This window comes from Lissotriton helveticus, chromosome 5_1, assembly GCF_964261635.1.
Source record: "Lissotriton helveticus chromosome 5_1, aLisHel1.1, whole genome shotgun sequence".
Lineage (NCBI taxonomy): Eukaryota > Metazoa > Chordata > Amphibia > Caudata > Salamandridae > Lissotriton > Lissotriton helveticus.
This window is the reverse complement of record NC_136065.1, coordinates 755690184-755710392: the sequence shown is the minus strand read 5'-3', so window position 1 is coordinate 755710392 and position 20209 is coordinate 755690184. Positions and strand designations below refer to the sequence as shown.

The 20209-nt window shown below is 48.9% G+C and overlaps 1 protein-coding gene across 1 annotated transcript in view; it reads left to right on the top strand.

The window, feature by feature from the left end:
• The window catches only part of MYOZ1 (myozenin 1), a 516347-nt gene that overhangs the window by 450733 nt on the left and 45405 nt on the right, over positions 1–20209 (top strand). The window contains exon 5 of the mRNA XM_078643228.1: positions 16161–16347. Coding sequence (XP_078499354.1) covers positions 16161–16347 — 187 coding nt within the window. The remainder of the gene's footprint in view (positions 1–16160; positions 16348–20209) is intronic.

Below are 20209 nucleotides of genomic sequence, written 5' to 3'. Positions count from 1 at the left end.
CAGCGAACAAAGGTCAATGGCAGTGTCAAGGTCGATTAGGGACCCGTGCTGCGGGAGCCCTGAAGCAGATTTAAAGCCCCTTCTGGTGCTTTTCTGGTGACGCGATACAGGCGCCACAGAGGGACTTTGAGTGATGAGTCCCCGGCAGCGCGTTACTGGGGGCGGAATTCGGCAGCAGGATGTCCCCAGGTGAAGGTCTGCAGTCCCCATGGACTGGTAAGTGCAGCAAATGAAGGTCAATAGCAGCATCAAGGTAGAAAAGGGATCCGCGCTGCGGGAGCCCTGATTCGGATTTAAAGCGCCTCCTGGCGCTTTCTGGTGATGCGATGCAGGCACCACAGAGGGATTTTGGGTGATGTAGTCCCCGGCAGCGCATTACTGGAGGCGGAATTCGGCAGAAGGATGTCCCCATGTGAATAGTTGCAGTCCCCACGGACTGGTAAGTGCAGCAAACAAAGGTCAATGGCAGCGTCAAGGTAGAAAAGGGACCAGCGCTGCGGGAGCCATGAAGCGGATTTAAAGCACCTACTGGCGCTTTCGGGTAATGCGATGCAGGCACAATAGAGGGAATTTGGGTGATGTAGTCCCCGGCAGCGCGTTACTGGAGGCGGAATTTGGCAGCAGGATGTCCCCAGGTGAAGAGTTGCAGTCCCCACCGACTGGTAAGTGCAGCAAACAAAGGTCAATGGCAGCGTCAAGGTAGAAAAGGGACCCGCGCTGCGGGAGCCCTGAAGCGGATTTAAAGCGCCTCCTGGCTCTTTCTCGTGACGCGATGCAGGCACCACAGAGGGACTCTGGGTGATGTAGTCCCCAAGACCGCGTTACTGGAGGCGGAATTCGGCAGCAGGATGCCCTCAGGTGAAGAGTTGCAGTCCCCACGGACTGGTAAGTGCAGCAATCAAAGGTCAATGGCAGCGGCAAGTTAGAAAAAGGACCCGTGCTGCGGGAGCCCTGAAGCGGATTTAAAGCGCCTCCTGGCGCTTTCTGGTTACCCGATGCAGGCACCACAGAGGGACTCTGAGTAGTGTAGTCCCCTGCACCGCATTACTGGAAGCGGAGTTCAGCAGCAGGATGTCCCCAGGTGAAGAGTTGCAGTCCCCACGAACTGGTAAGTGCAGCAAACAAAGGTCAATGGCAGCGTCAAGGTAGAAAAGGGACCCGCACTGCGAGAGCCCTGATGCGGATTTAAAGCGCCTCCTGGCGTTTCCTGGTGACGCGATGCAGGTGCCACAGAGGGACTTTGGGTGATGTAGTCCCCGGCAGCGCGTTACTGGAGGCGGAATTCGGCAGCAGGATGTCCCTAGGTGAAGAGTTGCAGTCCCCACGGACTGGTAAGTGCAGCAAACAAAGGTCAATGGCAGCCTCAAGGTAGAAAAGGGACCAGCGCTGCGGGAGCCCTGAGGCGGATTTAAAGCACCTACTGGCGCTTTCGGGTGATGCGATGCAGGCACAATAGAGGGAATCTGGGTGATGTAGTCCCCGGCACCGCGTTACTGGAGGTGGAATTCGGCAGCATGATTTCCCCAGGTGAAGAGTTGCAGTCCACACGTACTGGTAAGTGCAGCAAACAAAGGTCAATGGCCATGTCAAGGTAGAAAAGGGACCGGTGCTGCGGGAGCCCTGAAGCGGATTTAAAGCGCCTACTGGTGCTTTTCTGGTGACGCGATGCAGGCGCCACAGAGGGACTTTGGGTGATGAGTCTCCGGCAGCGCGTTACTGGAGGCAGAATTCGGCAGCAAGATGTCCCCAGGTGAAGAGTTGCAGTCCCCACGGACTAGTAAGTGCAACAAACAAAGGTCAATGTCAGCGTCAAGGTAGAAAAGGGACCCGCGCTGCGGGAGCCCTGATGCGGGTTTAAAGCGCCTCCTGACGCTTTCTGGTGATGCGATGCAGGCACCACCGAGGGACTTTGGGTGATGTAGTCCCCGGCAGCTTACTGGAGGCAGAATTCGGCAGCAGGATGTCCCCAGGTGAAGAGTCGCAGTCCCCACAGACTGGTAAGTGCAGCACACAAAGGTCAAGGGCAGCGTCAAGGTAGAAAAGGGACCCGCGCTGCGGGAGCCCTGAAGCGGATTTAAAGCGCCTCCTGGCGCTTTCTGGTGACCCGATGCAGGCGCCACAGAGGGACTCTGGGTAGTGTAGTCTCCTGCACCGCATTACTGGAAGCGGAATTCGGCAGCAGGATGTCCCCAGGTGAGGAGTTGCAGCCCCCACGAACTGGTAAGTGCAGCAAACAAAGGTCAATGGAAGCATCAAGGTAGAAAAGGGACCCGCACTGAGGGAGCCCTGATGCGGATTTAAAGCGCAGCCTGGCGCTTTCTGGTGATGCGATGCAGGCGCCACAGAGGGACTTTGGGTGATGTAGTCCCCGGCAGCGCATTACTGGAGGCGGAATTCGGCAACAGGATGTCCCCAGGTGAAGAGTTGCAGTCCCCACGGACTGGTAAGGGCAGCAAACAAAGGTCAATGGCAGCATCATGGTAGAAAAGGGACCAGCGCTGCAGTAGCCCTGAAGCGGGTTTAAAGCACCTACTGGCGCTTTCGGGTGATGCGATGCAGGCACAATAGACAGAATCTGGGTGATGTAGTCCCCGGCACCGCGTTACTGGAGGTGGAATTCGGCGGCATGATTTCCCTAGGTGAAGAGTTGCAGTCCACACGTACTGGTAAGTGCAGCGAACAAAGGTCAATGGCAGTGTCAAGGTCGAAAAGGGACCCATGCTGCGGGAGCCCTGAAGCGGGTTTAAAGCGCCTTCTGGTGCTTTTCTGGTGACGCGATGCAGGCACCACAGAGGACTTTGGGTGATGAGTCCCCGGCAGCGCGTTACTGGAGGCGGAATTCGGCAGCAGGATGTCCCCAGGTGAAGGTTTGCAGTGCGCACGGACTGGTAAGTGCAGCAAACGAAGGTCAATGGCAGCATCAAGGTAGAAAAGGGATCCTCGCTGCGGGAGCCCTGATGCGGATTTAAAGCACCTCCTGGCGCTTTCTGGTGATGCGATGCAGGCGCCACAGAGGGACTTTGGGTGATGTAGTCCCCGGCAGCGCGTTACTGTATGCGGAATTCGGCAGCAGGATGTCCCCAGGTGAAGAGTTGCAGTCCCCACGGACTGGTAAGTGCAGCAAACAAAGGTCAATGGCAGCGTCAAGGTAGAAAAGGGACCAGCGCTGCGGGAGCCCTGAAGCGGATTTAAAGCACCTACTGGCGCTTTCGGGTGATGCAATGCAGGCACAATAGAGGGAATCTGGGTGATGTATTCCCCGGCACCGCGTTACTGTAGGTGGAATTCGACAGCATGATTTCCCCAGGTGAAGAGTTGCAGTCCACACGTACTGGTAAGTGCAGCAAACAAAGGTCAATGGCAGTGTCAAGGTAGAAAAGGGACCCGTGCTGCGGGAGCCCTGATGCGGGTTTAAAGCGCCTCCTGGCGCTTTCTGGTGATGCGATGCAGGTACCACCGAGGGACTTTGGGTGATGTAGTCCCCGGCAGCGTGTTACTGGAGGCAGAATTCGGCAGCAGGATGTCCCCAGGTGAAGAGTCGCAGTCCCCACGGACTGGTAAGTGCAGCAAACAAAGGTCAATGGCAGTGTCAAGGTAGAAAAGGGACCCGTGCTGCGGGAGCCCTGAAGCACATTTAAAGCGTCTTCTGGTGCTTTTCTGGTGACGCGATGCAGGCGCCACAGAGGGACTTTGGGTGATGAGTCCCTGGCAGCGCGTTTCTGGAGGCGGAATTCGGCAGCAGGATGTCCCCAGTTTAAGAGTTGCAGTCCCCACGGACTAGTAAGTGCAACAAACAAAGGTCAATGGCAGCGTCAAGGTAGATAAGGGACCCGCGCTGCGGGAGCCCTGATGCGGGTTTAAAGCGCCTCCTGGCGCTCTCTGGTGATGCGATGCAGGCACCACCGAGGGACTTTGGGTGATGTAGTCCCTGGCAGCGTGTTACATGAGGCAGAACTCGGCAGCAGGATTTCCCCAGGTGAAGAGTCGCAGTCCCCACGGACTGGTAAGTGCAGTAAACAAAGGTTAAAGGCAGCGTCAAGGTAGAAAAGGGACCCGCGCTGCGGCAGCCCTGAAGCGGATTTAAAGCGCCTCCTGGCGCTTTCTGGTGACCCGATGGAGGCGCCACAGAGGGACTTTGGGTGATGTAGTCCCCGGCAGCGCGTTACTGGAGGTGGAATTCGGCAGCAGGATGTCCCCAGGTGAAGAGTTGCAGTCCCCACGGACTAGTAAGTGCAGCAAACAAAGGTCAATGGCAGCGTCAAGGTAGAAAAGGGACCAGCGCTGCGGGAGCCCTGATGCGGGTTTAAAGCGCCTCCTGGCGCTTTCTGGTGACGCGATGCAGGTGCCACAGAGGGACTTTGAGTGATGTAGTCCCCGGCAGCACGTTACTGGAGGCAGAATTCGGCAGCAGGATGTCCCCAGGTGAAGGTTTACAGTCCCCACGGACTGGTAAGTGCAGCAAACGAAGGTCAATGGCAGCATCAAGGTAGAAAAGGGATCCGCGCTGCGGGAGCCCTGATGCGGATTTAAAGCGCCTCCTGGCGCTTTCTGGTGATGCGATGCAGGCGCCACAGAGGGACTTTGGGTGATGTAGTCCCCGGCAGCGCGTTACTGGAGGCGGAATTTGGCAGCAGTATGTCCCCAGGTGAAGAGTCGCAGTCCCCACGGACTGGTAAGTGCAGCAAACAAAGGTCAAGGGCAGCGCCAAGGTAGAAAAGGGACCCACGCTGCGGGAGCCCTGAAGCGGATTTAAAGCGCATACTGGCACTTTCTGGTGATGCGATGCAGGCACCACAGAGGGACTCTGGGTGATGTAGTCTCCTGCACCGCGTTACTGGAGGTGGAATTCGCCAGCATGATGTCCCCAGGTGAAGAGTTGCAGTCCCCACGGACTGGTAAGTGCAGCAAACAAAGGTCAATGGCGGTGTCAAGGTAGAAAAGGGACCCGTGCTGCGGGAGCCCTGAAGCGGATTTAAAGCGCCTTCTGGCACTTTCTGGTGATGCGATGCAGGCTCCGGGGAGGGACTCTGGGTGATGTAGTCCCCGGCACCGCGTTACTGGAGGCGGAATTCAGCAGCAGGATGTCCCCAGGTGAAGAGTTGCAGTCCCCACAGACTGGTAAGTGCAGCAAACAAAGGTCAATGGCAGCGTCAAGGTAGAAAAGGGATTCAAGGTATTAAAAACTGCCCATAAAATATGGTCCCAGCTTAAACGACGAACGAAAATTCCTAAAATAAACTTTTATACACCAGTTTCTGCTAGCTCCTTACTACTTACTATTTTCAAAGATTTAGTGATGGAAAGGTGGAAAGGTGGAAATGTGGAAACAGAAATGTATTGGTTTACAAGGAGATTTATATAACAATACTCAGCTTTGCTCATTTACAGAACTGCAGGAGATGTACAAACTACCAAAGAGGGATTTTTTTACGTTTTTTACAGATCAGGGACTTTCTTTCTAGAAAGAAAAATTAACTAAAAGCAATGGAGAAGATCCTGATTATTGAGGCAGTTATGCAATACTATAGAATAGGGGCCATATATATGAATTACTGACCCAGACACAAAGGAAGGACTTGAATGCACAAGATGCCCGTTGTACCCATTGTAGTGACGTGCAGTCAGCACACCAGTGTTTTTAAGTATGCCCTACACTGTGCATCCACGCACCACTGACGTCACTGGTCAGGTGACGCAGGAATAATAAAAGTGGCCGAGCGCACGTGCTCTGGGCCAGTTGCAACCAGTTACTTTACTGTGTCTGTGTCTCAATCTTTAACCAGCATGCGGGCCTAGCGCCCGACTCTACACTGGCGACGAGGCGGAAGCTGTGCCACGCGTGCCACAGCTGAAAACAAAAATTGTGGAGAAAGGGGGAGAAAGCCTCCCGTGTCCAGGGCACCCCCAGAAGCTGGCACGGACCGCGCCCGAGAGCCTGCGAAGCATGTACAAAGCCCCAGGGTGAGGACGAGGTGACCGGGAGCCGATCCCGCACCTTGCATGCATAATGGACCGGTCACCTGCGTGGCAGCGCCGTGGGGAAGAGGAGCGGACCGACCGGAGCCCACCCGTGTTGGCCGCGAGAGAGTGACCCCCACCGTGTGGAAGCTGAGCGAACCCACCTGCATCAGAGCGACCCCCCACCGCAAGTGTGGATGAAGAGGCCCGCAAGTGACCCCGCATATGATGAGGCCAACTGGGAGCCCACCCCGTGCGTGGACATTGTGAAAATCCCCGGGGCATGAGGTGAGCCCTCGTGGGTGCAGTATGAAGAAGCCGGAGGTTCGTCCAGCCAAGTGCGCACCCGGGGAAATGCTGAAAGGGACACCGACACCAGCCCCCCACCCGTGCAGCGTGTGAAGCGCGCGAGGCTGCGGTGGGGCGGGTGGTGGACTGAGGAGATGGCGCTGAGTCAGCAGCGTGCATGCGAGAGAGCAGCAGGGGTTAATGGTGCCTGCCCGAGAAGAGACTGCAGCGTGTGCAGAGCTGCCGAGGCCAAGCAGACCGATGCCAACAGAGAGTCAGCCCAGGCGGTTCCCAAGGCCATGGGTTGCCAGGCACAAGTGAATAAAGCGGAGCCCACCCGCGGCTCCTCAGAGCAGCGTCATCACATCCCCACCCCCTGTGCAGCGCGTGTGAACCCGCCACGGTGGGGGGGGGAACCGATCAAAAGGCCAGCGAAGCCGAAATGTCTGTAGGCGGCTATCGCCACCAAAGATAAGAGAAGGAGAAAGCGTGTGGCCGGCGGCCCTGCGGAGCGGCACCAGCCCGTGCCAGCCCCAGCAGCCCTCACAGAACTAAGGAGGCAGGATGCCGGTGGGCGCTAAAGTGCAAGGAGGCAAGACTGGAGGGAGGTGAGAAAGACGGAACTGACAGCGTGAGTGAAGCTGCTCTGATGGAGGGAAGCGCTGCGGTGCCTGCAAACTAATGGTAGTAAAGCACCCCATGTATAAGTGCACAAAGCGGAGCCCACCCGCATTCACCACGAGCCCCCCTTAACCAACTACACCCAAGCACTGAGCATCGTACGTACATCAAGCCCCTGCACGTCCTGGGATAATGAAAAATTAAGACTATCCCACTACGGAGGAATAGTCCGGCTGCAGAGGGGGAAGTGACTCACCAAGGCTCCAAGGAACCCTCTGGCGACGTGTGTCCCTCCACCTGCAGCCCCAGCAAGGCAGTCCAGCACCAGGTTGGCCTGAGGCCTCAGGACACCACGCAGCTCACAGCCAAGCACCGGCAAAACAAAAAAAACAAATAAGAAAGACCCAGAGCAAGGGAAAGACGGCCGATGCCTGCAAAAGAGCTCCCCTGCCATCTAGTGGACCTTTTCAGTACTACAGCAAATGAAAATAAACAAGCCTACGACAAGCCAAGGAAGGACTGCAGCAAGGAGGCTACAAAAGGCAGCAATCTGCCCACACTCACGTCAAGGAAAGATTGCAACTAATCACGCACCAAGAAACAAAGGACAGCACGCAGATGTGCCAGAGTGAGACAAGAACGTCTCACAGCCACAAGGATGAAGTAAGTGGACAAACTGCATCCACCCCGACAAGGATTGTGCTGCCGCCACAGCCAGCAGAGCAAACAAGCAGGATGCAAAAGGGACAGTGCACAGAGGTACCCCGGACGTGGATGATACATGACAGCGCCAAAAGCGAAGAAGCCACTGAAGATGTACGCAGCAAGTATCCGAAGAAACAGAAGCATAAAGGCCCAGAATGCGCGCCACGTGGCGACAAGACGCCACCGCAAGGAGCGAGAAGAATGCATGGAGTACTATAGCGTAGGACAGGTGACACGGACGGTCACACGGCGTGACGCATCCCAGAAGCCAACCAGTCTGATGGTCGCACCCAGAAGACGACCAGCCAAATGGTCGCCCAAGCAAAGAAGCCGACCAGCCAGATGGTCGCCCCAGCAAAGAAGCCAACCCACGGGAAGGTTGCAACAGGAGGTGACCGAAGTAGAGGTCAGCGAGAATCCACACAACAAGAGGTCCGACACGTGGACTGAAGGTAGCCTGCCAGAGATTGGCAGAGTGGACTGGCAAGAGGTCCAAGAAGTTCAACTAAGACGTGGTCCGCGGACATGGACCAACGAACTTCGACATCACAAGTAAACAGAGAAAAACTGAAGATGATTGGAAGGTTGCGATGCGAACTCTGGCGGTTCGAGTGAAAAGAAGACAGTGTCCTAGGACTAGGACAAGACCGGGAAGACGCGTGCAGACAGCGCGCGCTGCAAGAGGAAGCCCGGCCAGAGAAGATGAAAGGAGATCGCCCCAGGTTACGTCGCAGCGGAAAAGGAAAAGGAAAGAAGGAGGAAGACCAACTGGGAACGTGTGAAGAGGTCTATGGACAGGACCAAGAAAGAGTCTGATAATATCAACAGGAAGAAAGGTGCGACGCCTGGTCCGGTCAGCAGAAGACAAGCAAGTGTTGTCCTAGGGGTAGGACACAACCAGGGAGACACATGTGGAGTGCACGCCACATGGAGATGGCCTGGATGATGAAGATAAGAGGAGAAGGACCGACCACGTCGCAAAAGGAAGAAGAAAGAGAAGAAGGGAATTGAGTGGCATGTCGCCACCAGAAATAACAACGTCCAGGGAGAAGAAAAGAGGTGTGCCAAGTCAACACACACACCGGAAGAGGAAGGTGACATGCGCTGGAACGGATCACTGACATAATATCGACGACACAAATATCGAGATACACAAATATCGAGTCAAAAATATCGATTGACAAAATATCGACTCCCTATCTTCAAACAGGTAAGTACCAAAATATCGACTCCAAAATATCGACTTACAAAAATATAGACTGTCAAAATATCGATTTTTTTAAATGTCTTAAAATTAAGTTAAAACTAATATAGTAATAAATATATTTAATATAAACTTAGAAATAATTAATAAAAAAATGTAATTTTAATAAATAATTTATATAATTAAAAAAATTATATCACCAAAAATTACACACACATATATATATATATATATATATATATATATATATATATATATATATATATATATATATAAACATATTATTAAATAAACATATATAACATTTTAGAAAATGTTTAAAATTTATTGTTACAACTATAGTGAGTTCAACATTAGCAAAAGTGTTGGATAGCGTAGAGGTCAAATTTACTACTCCCACTCCAGTGGGTGCAACAGTAGGGAAAGCGCTGGATAGCGTAGAGGTTAAAATTACTATTCCCACTCCAGGGATGTATGACGTTACAACGCATACTTTTACAACGCCTACCATTACAACAAAACTTTTACAACGCATACATTTACAACGCAAGATTTTACAACGCATATACCTTTACAACGCATACCATTACAACTTAAGTATTGGTAAGTATATAATAATGTTTTGAATATAAATTAATAAAAAATATTACAATATAATTTAATATAATTTAATTTTATTAAATAAATTTAATTTAAATGTAATTTTACTTTATTTTTACAAAGTACCCCTGTACCCCAAAAACCCAAAACTGACCCTGAACCCTAAAAATACCCCTTTACCCATAAACTGAAAACTGACCCTGAACACTAAAAATACCCCTTTGCCCGAAAACTGACCCTGAACCCTAAAAAAACCTCTTTACCCCAAAAACTGAAAACTGACCCTGAACGCTAAAAATACCCCTTTACCCAAAAACTGAAAACTGACCCTGAACCCTAAAAATACCCCTTTACCCCAAAAGCTGAAAACTGACCCTGAACCCTAAAAATACCCCTTTACCCCAAAAACTGAAAACTGACCCTGAACCCTAAAAATACCCCTTTACCCCAAAAACTGAAAACTGACCCTGAACCCTAAAAATACCCCTTTACCCAAAAACTGAAAACTGACCCTGAACCCTTAAAATACCCGTTTACCCCAAAAACTGAAAACTGACCCTGAACCCTAAAAATACCCCTTTACCCAAAAACTGAAAACTGACCCTGAACCCTAAAAATACCCCTTTACCCAAAAACTGAAAACTGACCCTGAACCCTAAAAATACCCCTTTACCCAAAAACTGAAAACTGACCCTGAACCCTAAAAATACCCCTTTACCTAAAAACTGAAAACTGACACTGATCCCTAAAAATACCCCTTTACCCCAAAAACTGAAAACTGACCCTGAACCCTAAAAATACCCCTTTACCCCAAAAACTGAAAACTGACCCTGAACCCTAAAAATACCCCTTTACCCAAAAACTGAAAACTGACCCTGAACCCTAAAAATACCCCTTTACCCAAAAACTGAAAACTGACCCTGAACCCTAAAAATACCCCTTTATCCAAAAACTGAAAACTGACCCTGAACCCTAAAAATACCCCTTTACCCAAAAACTGAAAACTGACCCTGAACCCTAAAAATACCCCTTTACCCAAAATCCCAAACATATAACCTTTTAAAAATAATTATATACTTACTAATACTTACATTGTAATAGTATGCGTTGTAACGGTATCTGCGTTTTAAAAACATGCTTTGTAAATGTATGCGTTGTAAAAGTTTTTGCAATTTAAAAGTTTTGTTGTAATGGTAGTGCATAGTAAAAGTAGCGTTGTAAACGTTGCATACCCACTCCAGTGGGTGCAACAGTAGGGAAAGTGTTGGATAGCGTAGGGGTTAAAATTACTATTCCAACTTCAGAGAGTGCAATAGTAGGGAAAGTAAATACTTCACAAATATATATAAATAACATAAATAGTAATACCAATTACAAATAATTAAAATATTAAAAAAGTGTATACAAATATTAAATATTTATTTATAAATACAAAATAAAATTATTTAATTATAAAAATTGCCTACTCATACTAATTAATTACCTATTAACAATAAATTAATTTACAATTGAAAAATTAATAAATTATTTTCAATTACCAATTATATTTTAATTAATTACCAATTAATAATTAATTAACAATTAATTCTAAATAAATATCAATAAATAAATTAACATATTTAATAAATTATAATTAAATTACTTCCCACCCTATTCCCCTATAAACACACAACCCGCTACAGAAAATAAATTACTAAAATTAAAATATTTATCAATTAATCAATTATAATTAATTACCAATTATATTTTAATTAATTACCAATTAATAATTAATTAACAATTAATTCTAAATAAATATCAATAAATAAATTAACATATTTAATTAATTATAATTAAATTACTTCCCACCCTATTTCCCTATAAACCCACAACCCGCTACAGAAAATAAATTACTAAAATTAAAATATATATCAATTAATCAATTATAATTAATTACCAATTATATTTTAATTAATTACCAATTAATAATTAATTAACAATTAATTCTAAATAAATATCAATACATAAATTAACATATTTAATTAATTATAATTAAATTACTTCCCACCCCATTCCCCTATAAACCCACAACCCGCTACAGAAAATAAATTACTAAAATTAAAATATTTATCAATTAATCAATTATAATTAATTACCAATTATATTTTAATTAATTACCAATTAATAATTAATTAACAATTAATTCTAAATAGATATTAATAAATAAATTAACATATTTAATTAATTAGAATTAAATTACTTCCCACCCTATTCCCCTATAAACCCACAACCCGCTACAGACTTATATTACACAAAAAATTAAAATTATTATTAACTTACCTTAAATTCGATATTTTTGTTGTCTATATTATGTCTAGTCGATATTATGTCCATTCTATATTTTTGATTCGATATTATGTCCATTCTATTCGATATTAATTTTCTCTAGTCGATATTTTTGTTGTCTATATTATGTCTAGTCGATATTATGTCCATTCTATATTTTTTACTCGATATTCTGTCCAGTCGAAATAAAAGACTCGATATTATGACTGTACACCCGCTGGAACATCAGAGTGCATCGGAGCACAAGGCCTGGGAAGAACATCAGTGGCACAGAATAAAGACGTCTACCAACGAGGACTCCATCCCCAAAGCGATCGCAGGTGGGAGCAGGCTGGACTATTAGCAACACCTACCTCTGGGGTTGAGCGGAAGATTGGTTGGCGGGAGTGCTCAGGCATCTAGAAACAAAGGAACTGACCACCTCACACCAGCCCGTGGAAATCCAAGGGGCAGAGGCTTCAAGGGACTCTGGCATCAGCAGATCCCAGACGAGAGATAGATCCACAGCCGCACATCTGCAGGTCCCAGAAGGGTGAAGACCTCGCATGCAATGACAGGAGTTACAAAGCACAACCCTTCAGATGGAACAAAGGACTAAGCATGAGCACAAAATCCGTTCCGCTCGCGGATTTTGCGAATTTTCGGTAAATTCGCAATCCGCGAACTCCCGCAAATTTACCGAAAATCCGCAAATCCGCGAGCGGCGGATCCGGGGGGCAAAAGTTCAAGCCTTCAAGCTTGAAGTTGTTGTAACTTTTTTAGGATGGCGCCGGCAAGCTGCCAGCGACATCTTAAAATAGTTACTAAATTAGCTTCAACAGGAAGCACTAATAGATAAAATAAAGCAGGTGCTCGAGCACCTGCTTTATTTTATCTATTAGTGCTTCCTGATGAAGCTAATTTAGTAACTATTTTAGGATGTCGTTGGCAGCTTGCCGGCGCCATCCTAAAAAAGTTACAGGATGATGGACAGCTCACTCAAGGGACCCCTGCGCCCTTCGGGGCGATTGCATAGTAAAACACACATGGTCGCTGGAACTAGCTGGAGCTCAAATTCAGTGACTCATTCATCAGCCCAAAAACAATCGTGAGTGTTGTCGAGGCTGGGCAGGTGTGCCTTCTTCCCTAATCTACCGTCGAAAATCAGCTGTGATGCTGGATAGAGGTCTTTGCATCCTTGACTTTCACGAGCGCAATCCTCGTGCTGTTCCTGTGACCAGGAGCTGAAGGGACCCCTGCGCCCTTTGGGGCGATTGCATAGTAACACACACATGGTCGCTGGAACTAGCTGAAGCTCAAATTCAGTGACTCATTCATCAGCCCAAAAACAATCGTGAGCGTCGTCGAGGCTGGGCAGGTGTGCCTTCTTCCCTAATCTACCGTCGAAAATCAGCTGTGATGCTGGATAGAGGCCTTTGCATCCTTGACTTTCACGAGCGCAATCCTCGTGCTGTTCCTGTGACCAGGAGCTGAAGGGACCCCTGCGCCCTTCGGGGCGATTGCATAGTAACACACACATTGTCGCTGGAACTAGCTGAAGCTCAAATTCAGTGACTCATTCATCAGCCCAAAAACAATCGTGAGCGTCGTCGAGGCTGGGCAGGTGTGCCTTCTTCCCTAATCTACCATCGAAAATCAGCTGTGATGCTGGATAGAGGCCTTTGCATCCTTGACTTTCACGAGCGCAATCCTCGTGCTGTTCCTGTGACCAGGAGCTGAAGGGACCCCTGCGCACTTCGGGGCGATTGCATAGTAACACACACATTGTCGCTGGAACTAGCTGAAGCTCAAATTCAGTGACTCATTCATCCGCCCAAAAGCAATCGTGAGCGTCGTCGAGGCTGGGCAGGTGTGCCTTCTTCCCTAATCTACCGTCGAAAATCAGCTGTGATGCTGGATAGAGGCCTTTGCATCCTTGACTTTCACGAGCGCAATCCTCGTGCTGTTCCTGTGACCAGGAGCTGAAGGGACTCCTGCGCCCTTCGGGGCGAGTGCATAGTAACACACACATGGTCGCTGGAACTAGCTGAAGCTCAAATTCAGTGGCTCATTCATCAGCCCAAAAACAATCGTGAGCGTCGTCGAGGCTGGGCAGGTGTGCCTTCTTCCCTAATCTACCGTCGAAAATCAGCTGTGATGCTGGATAGAGGCCTTTGCATCCTTGACTTTCACGAGCGCAATCCTCGTGCTGTTCCTGTGACCAGGAGCTGAAGGGACCCCTGCGCCCTTCGGGGCGATTGCATAGTAACACACACATGGTCGCTGGAACTAGCTGAAGCTCAAATTCAGTGACTCATTCATCAGCCCAAAAACAATCGTGAGCGTCGTCGAGGCTGGGCAGGTGTGCCTTCTTCCCAAATCTACCGTCGAAAATCAGCTGTGATGCTGGATAGAGGCCTTTGCATCCTTGACTTTCACGAGCGCAATCCGCAAATCCGCAAATCTGCAAATTTTGCGGATCAGCAATACGCAAATCCGCAAAATCCGCGGATCATGGATCCGCAAAATCCGCCCATGCCTACAAAGGACAGAACGGTGAAGCTCGTAGCGCGTCCCACTCATGGCCCGAAGGCTATGGTGGAGCAACACGACAGAAAGCACCAGTCCCGTGGTAGCCTGGCAAAGAGGGCCTCCCAGCCATCCTGTGAGAGAGGAACACCGGCGAGAGGGGCATCCTAGTGAGTGGGATGTTCGGACCTACTCTTTTCACTTGCCAAGAGACACTTTGAAGCATGCACGAAAACACCGCAAGAACCAGGACTAAACGGCGGAAAAACAACACCTAGCCATCCACCATCTCTCCAGCTGATGGTTGTCACCACAAGAGCGAGATTTGAACATGACTGCAGAGCAACATCCAGTTAAGGAGCCAGGACGAGGCCTGACCCGCCGAGCACTCCTGAACTGTGCCACCGTAAACTGGTAGTCCAAGCTGCTGTTTGTCACCATAGCTGTTCTGCAAGCAGCTGAAGAGACTTAGTGGAAGTTTTGCTAATGTATTTTCATGTTTAATTTTCCTCCCACAGGTTTCGGACTTTTTCCGGGGTTTTGATTTTTCACCAAGTTTGGGAGGGATGTAGTGACGTGCAGTCAGCACACCAGTGTTTCTAAGTATGCCCTACACTGTGCATCCACCCACCACTGACGTCACTGGTCAGGTGACGCAGGAATAATAAAAGTGGCAGAGCGCACGTGCTCTGGGCCAGTTGCAACCAGTACCTCACTGTGTCCGTGTCTCAATCTTTAACCAGCATGTGGGTCTAGCGCCCGACTCTACACCCATGACTGGATGCTTCCATCAATTCAATTATACTTCCCTCTGTGCACATTGTTACTCATGCATTCATGCACTCATGAATCCATTTATTCATCCATCAACTCATTCTTGCATTCTTTTATACTCCCACTTATTCATCCACAATACCACACACACAAACTCAAAAATCAATAGAGAGTCACTTTAGTTATATTAGACCTATTATTGTTTTTTCCAATGCTGTTTTTGTGATGATGCATTTCCACCACATAGAGCCTCTCTCCTCACCACTCTACTTCCCTTTCATTGTCTTCCAATCCGAAAGGTCTCTAGACCCATAGATTAGCTTTTTCTCTTTAAATCTGGCTGTATCTTGATTGTAAGCTTGCATAATAAAAAGTTTTAAGAATAGCACTATGCAGGGATGTACTCTTGATTATCCAATACAAGAATATAGTATAGCACTAACGTAATAGACATCATATTAAGGGACAAAACGTAAGGGCACCGAAGGAAGAATACATCTACTATTCTTAACTCTATGTATACCTTTATGATATACATCGCGTGGATACATATATATGGAATTTGGTATAAAAAAATCTATACTTTCTTACATATCAATAATTTGTCCCTCAATATTTTGTCCACAATATTAGTGTCCAATGATATAATTCACTCGATATTCAAGAGCCACACCATGGAGAGAATTCAACTTGGGTATAAAAATACATGTGCACAAAGGTCTGAGGTCTTCAGGGTCAGACCAGTCCATAAAATATTTAGCACCCCGTGTGTGAAAAGTACCTTCTCACATATGGATCTCAGGCTTTAGAAACATCTCCTATTGGTCCATAATTCCTAGAATGGTCAGCGCTTTTGATTATAATACAATACACATTTTTCAGATGTAGCGTACTCATGACTGTTCCTAGACAGCCCTATCTATAATGTTCAGATATGTTCCATTTTTTTTTCAACCGGTAAGACTGTTGAAGATCTTAACACTAGATAAGTTAATTACCTTTAGATACAAACTGTTCTTCTGTCAATTTTAGAACACAACACATTGAATGCTTATTCAAAGTGGCACTTCCTGTGTAGAAATTGAAGTGATATTTGCTGAAGTTTTGATTTGAAACATTGATTATCCCTTCTGCTCAAATTTACTCAATTTTCCCTTCTTTTTATATCCTTATACAGGTGGCCAGCAGGCTCAAAAAGCAGGAGGTGGAGGAAGTGGTGGAAAACAAATAACTGTCTTCAAAACCTATATCTCTCCTTGGGAAAAGGCCATGGGATTTGACCCTAAGGAAGCCACAACCATTGGCATAGACTTGTTGTCAATAGGTGCAAAATCTGAACTTTGCCCTTACAAGTGTTTTAACAGGTGAGACACATACAAATACAAAGACCGGAACAGGCACAAGCTTTGGGCCTAGATTGGATGTGACCGCAAGCACAAGGAGTGTAAGGACAGGTGACAATGACGTGATGCATCAGTGGCACTTGAAAGTTACGATAAGCTTGCACTAGATTATTCCCTGGGGGGATTGGTGGTGCGTTCCCAGTACTCTTTGTCTTTGCTTTACATTCTGACAAGTCTCAGTTGTTGTTCACCACTTCCTGCAGGCAAATTTATTTATTTTATTTTATTTTATGGGCTTATTACGCGCCGGCATCACACCCGAAGGTGTATCTCCGCGCGGTGCTGTGAGGTGAACAGGTCGAGGAAGCTCCTCCTAGAATAGGGCTGTCTTTAGGCGTTTCCTGAAAGCTGAGTGACTCGGGCATTCTCTGAGGGAGAGGGGGAGGCTGTTCCATAGACGTGGACCCATGATGGAGAGGGCGCGGCCTCCCTGTCTGGTCTTATAGTGTCTAGGAACCTGAAGCAACTGTTGGTTGGTGGACCTGAGGATGCGGGATGGACGGTGATAAACAAATTTATCCGCCAAGTAATGGGGTCCCAGATTGTGTAAACTCCTGTGTATCACACAGCAAATCTTGAATTCTACCCGTTTCCGGATAGGAAGCCAGTGAAGGGCCTGGAGGAGGGGGAGGGACGGCGTTCTGGGGGGGGTGTTGGTCACCAGCCGTGCTGCGGTGTTCTGCACCACCTGTAGTTTATTGAGCACTCCCTCATTGGCAGCTAGAAGTAGGCCATTACAATAGTCCAGGCGGCTCAAAACGAGGGCCTGGACCAGGGTCTTCCGAGTATTGTCGGGTAGAAGGGGGAACACCTTCCGAAGGAGGCCAATAATGTGGAAGCAGGACCCTGCAGTGGTGCTGGCATGGTGAAAAAGGGTGAGGTCCTGGTCTAGACGAACCCCCAGGTTTTTTACTACCTGTTTAGGGAGCGGGGCCTGTCCCAGGCTGGAAGGCCACCAATCTGGGGTCCAGAGGATTCTCGCCTCCCCGAATAACATGACCTCAGACTTTCCCACGTTGCACTGTAGAAAGTTCTTGGCCATCCAGCTGGCGATTGCAGTCATGCCGCTGGAGAAAGCTTGTCTTATCTCCGGGGTAAAGGTCTTAAAAGTAAACAGCAGCTGCGTGTCGTCAGCGTAGGAGATAGGCATAAACCCAAAGGACCTTGTCATGTTGGCCAGAGAGGAGACATATACGTTAAACAACGTAGGGCTAAGACAGGAGCCCTGCGGGACTCCTCTGATGATATTAGCCGAGGTGGAACTAAAGGAGCCCATGTTCACCTTCTGGGTGCGCTCTGAGAGAAAGCTGGTGAACCACGCCAAGGCAGATCTGTCAATGCCTGTCTCCTTTAATCTGGTGAGGAGAATGGCGTGGGATATGGTGTCGAATGCTGCGGACAGGTCCAACAGCACCAACACCACAGACAGCCCTCTGTCCAGGGACAGGCGTATGGCATCCGTAACGGAGAGGAGGGCGGTCTCGGTACTATGCCTAGGCCTGAACCCGGACTGAGAATGGTCTAGGCTGCCAGTCTGCTCAATGAAGGCGGAGAGATGGTGGTTGACGTGCTTCTCCGTCAGTTTGCCAATGAATGGCAGAAGGGAAATTGGCCTCAGATTGGTCAAGTCTGACCAGGGGATGGCGGTGTTTTTCCTGATAGGCTTGACCATGGCCTCCTTCCACACCCGGGGGACCAGTCCCTCAGACAGGGAGCGATTGATCACCGTCCGAATGCAGGGGCTGAGGACACTCCCAATGAGGTGCATGACACGGGCAGGTACAGGATCTACTGGGCTGCCTGACTTAATGGTCCCAATCAGGGAGTTGACCTGGTCTAGGGTGATCTCAGGGATGAATGATAGTGAGGCTGGAACAGCGCAGGCTGTTCCAGGCTGGAGACTGGAGGAGGGGACAATTTCATCCGCGGATGTGCTTGATTGGGAGATATTTCGATAAATAGCATCAATTTTGTCCGAGAAAAAACCGGCCGTGTCATCGCACAGTTTTTGGGTCAGCACTTCTGCACTGTCGCAAGCGACAGGCTTGGTGAATGTGCAGAGCACCTGGTACAACATTTTGGGGTCGTTGCCGGCCCCAGAGAGTTGGGAGATAATGTGGGACTTACGGGCAGCTCTGATGTTTTTATGATAGAGTCTCATTGCTGAGCTATATCTGTCTCTATCGACAGTGCTGCGCGAGAGTCTCCAAGATTTCTCCAACTTTCTGCAGGCTCTTTTCTCCGCGCGCAGTAAGTCTGAGTACCATAGTTCTTGTTTACGGTCCGACCGCTGATTGCAGCGTCTTAGGGGGGCGATCAGGTTGACCGCCGTACTCAAGGCATTATTGAATTTGGACAAGGCCAAATTGGGGGAGTCTGAGGGGAGAAAATCAGGAGGTATAAAGGCAGTTCTAAAAGAATCGGCGGACACCTTATGCCACTGCCTGCGCCATAGCGGCAGGGGGACAGGGTTGGGGCGTTCCTCCGAGAGAGTGGGGAGGGAGAAGTTGATTATAAAGTGGTCGGTCCATTCCACCTGTGATGGGGGGTAACAAGTCAGGGAGTGAGAGTTAGATAAAATTATATCGAGGGTATGACCAGCCTGATGAGTCGGACCCCGGTTGCACTGTTTGAAGCCTAGGGCAGATAAGTCAGTCAACAGGTTGCGAGCTTCAGCGTTGTCAGATAGTTCGCTGTGGACATTGAAGTCCCCTAGGAGTACAAAATTAGTCCCTGATCTGATATGGGGGGCTAGTGTCTCCAGGAGGATGGTCGAGGCCTCAGTGTAGGGACCCGGAGGGCGGTACACCAATGCTCCCTTCCAGTAAGCTAGGGGCGAGGAACCAATTTTAAAAACCAGTATCTCAATGTCGTCAGTACAGCATTGGTCAAGAAGAGTGACAGTAAAAGTATCTTTATAGATTACCGCGACCCCGCCGCCGGTTTTAACAGGGCGGTCAAGCCTAAGAATCTTATACCCCGAAGGGACCCCCAAGGTGATAGCAGGGACCAGGTGGGGTTTAAGCCAGGTCTCGGTGCAGAAGCAGTAGTCGGGGCTGGTTGAGTGTATTAAGTCCCAAACCTCCGAATGGTGTTTCGGGAGAGATCTAACATTACATAGTATGCTATTACCCCTGGGGGGCAAGGGGCTGGGGTCTTCAGGGATTGGAGTGTCTGTGAAGGGGGGACCAGGATGTGACTGAAAGTGACAATGTTTGCAGGAGAACGGGCCCCCGGGACATGGGCCGGCATCCTGCGCACAACCTTTAGGGGGTGGGTGCCACAGGTTGCGTAAGTCACTAGGAGAATACCTTAATCTGTCCACTACTTTGCGGGTTGAGGCAGCAGAAGTAGGGTTCATGGCCCCTGGCCCCGTTCGGTCACGGACGGGCACAGACGGGCTCCTCTCTGGCTCGTCTCAGGCGCGACTAAGGCGCCCCCTGCGCGCAACCGCTGCGCGCTTGGGCGACGAGAGGGCTTAAATGCCCTGCCTGAAGTGATCTGCTAGAGCGCTAACAGCGCGAGAGTGTGGGTGGGGTCACTGGCTCTTCCTGTCCCGCCCTCCGCTCAAGCGGCACTGGTTGCCGTGTCGGAACGGGGCGGGGCAGGGGAAGAATCGAGCACAGGCCCAGGAAGTCAGCGCAGTCTTAGCGGTGAGTGTGCAATAGTTTTTAAAATGTATCAATCACAATTTAAAATTCACAATTTTAAAATATAGCTGAGAGCAAGAGCCCAACAAACAGGTACCGGCTAGTGGGGAGCGCGGAGCGCTGTCACAGTCACAGCAGATAGCACAAGCGGGTCGGGGAGACTCTGCCACCGT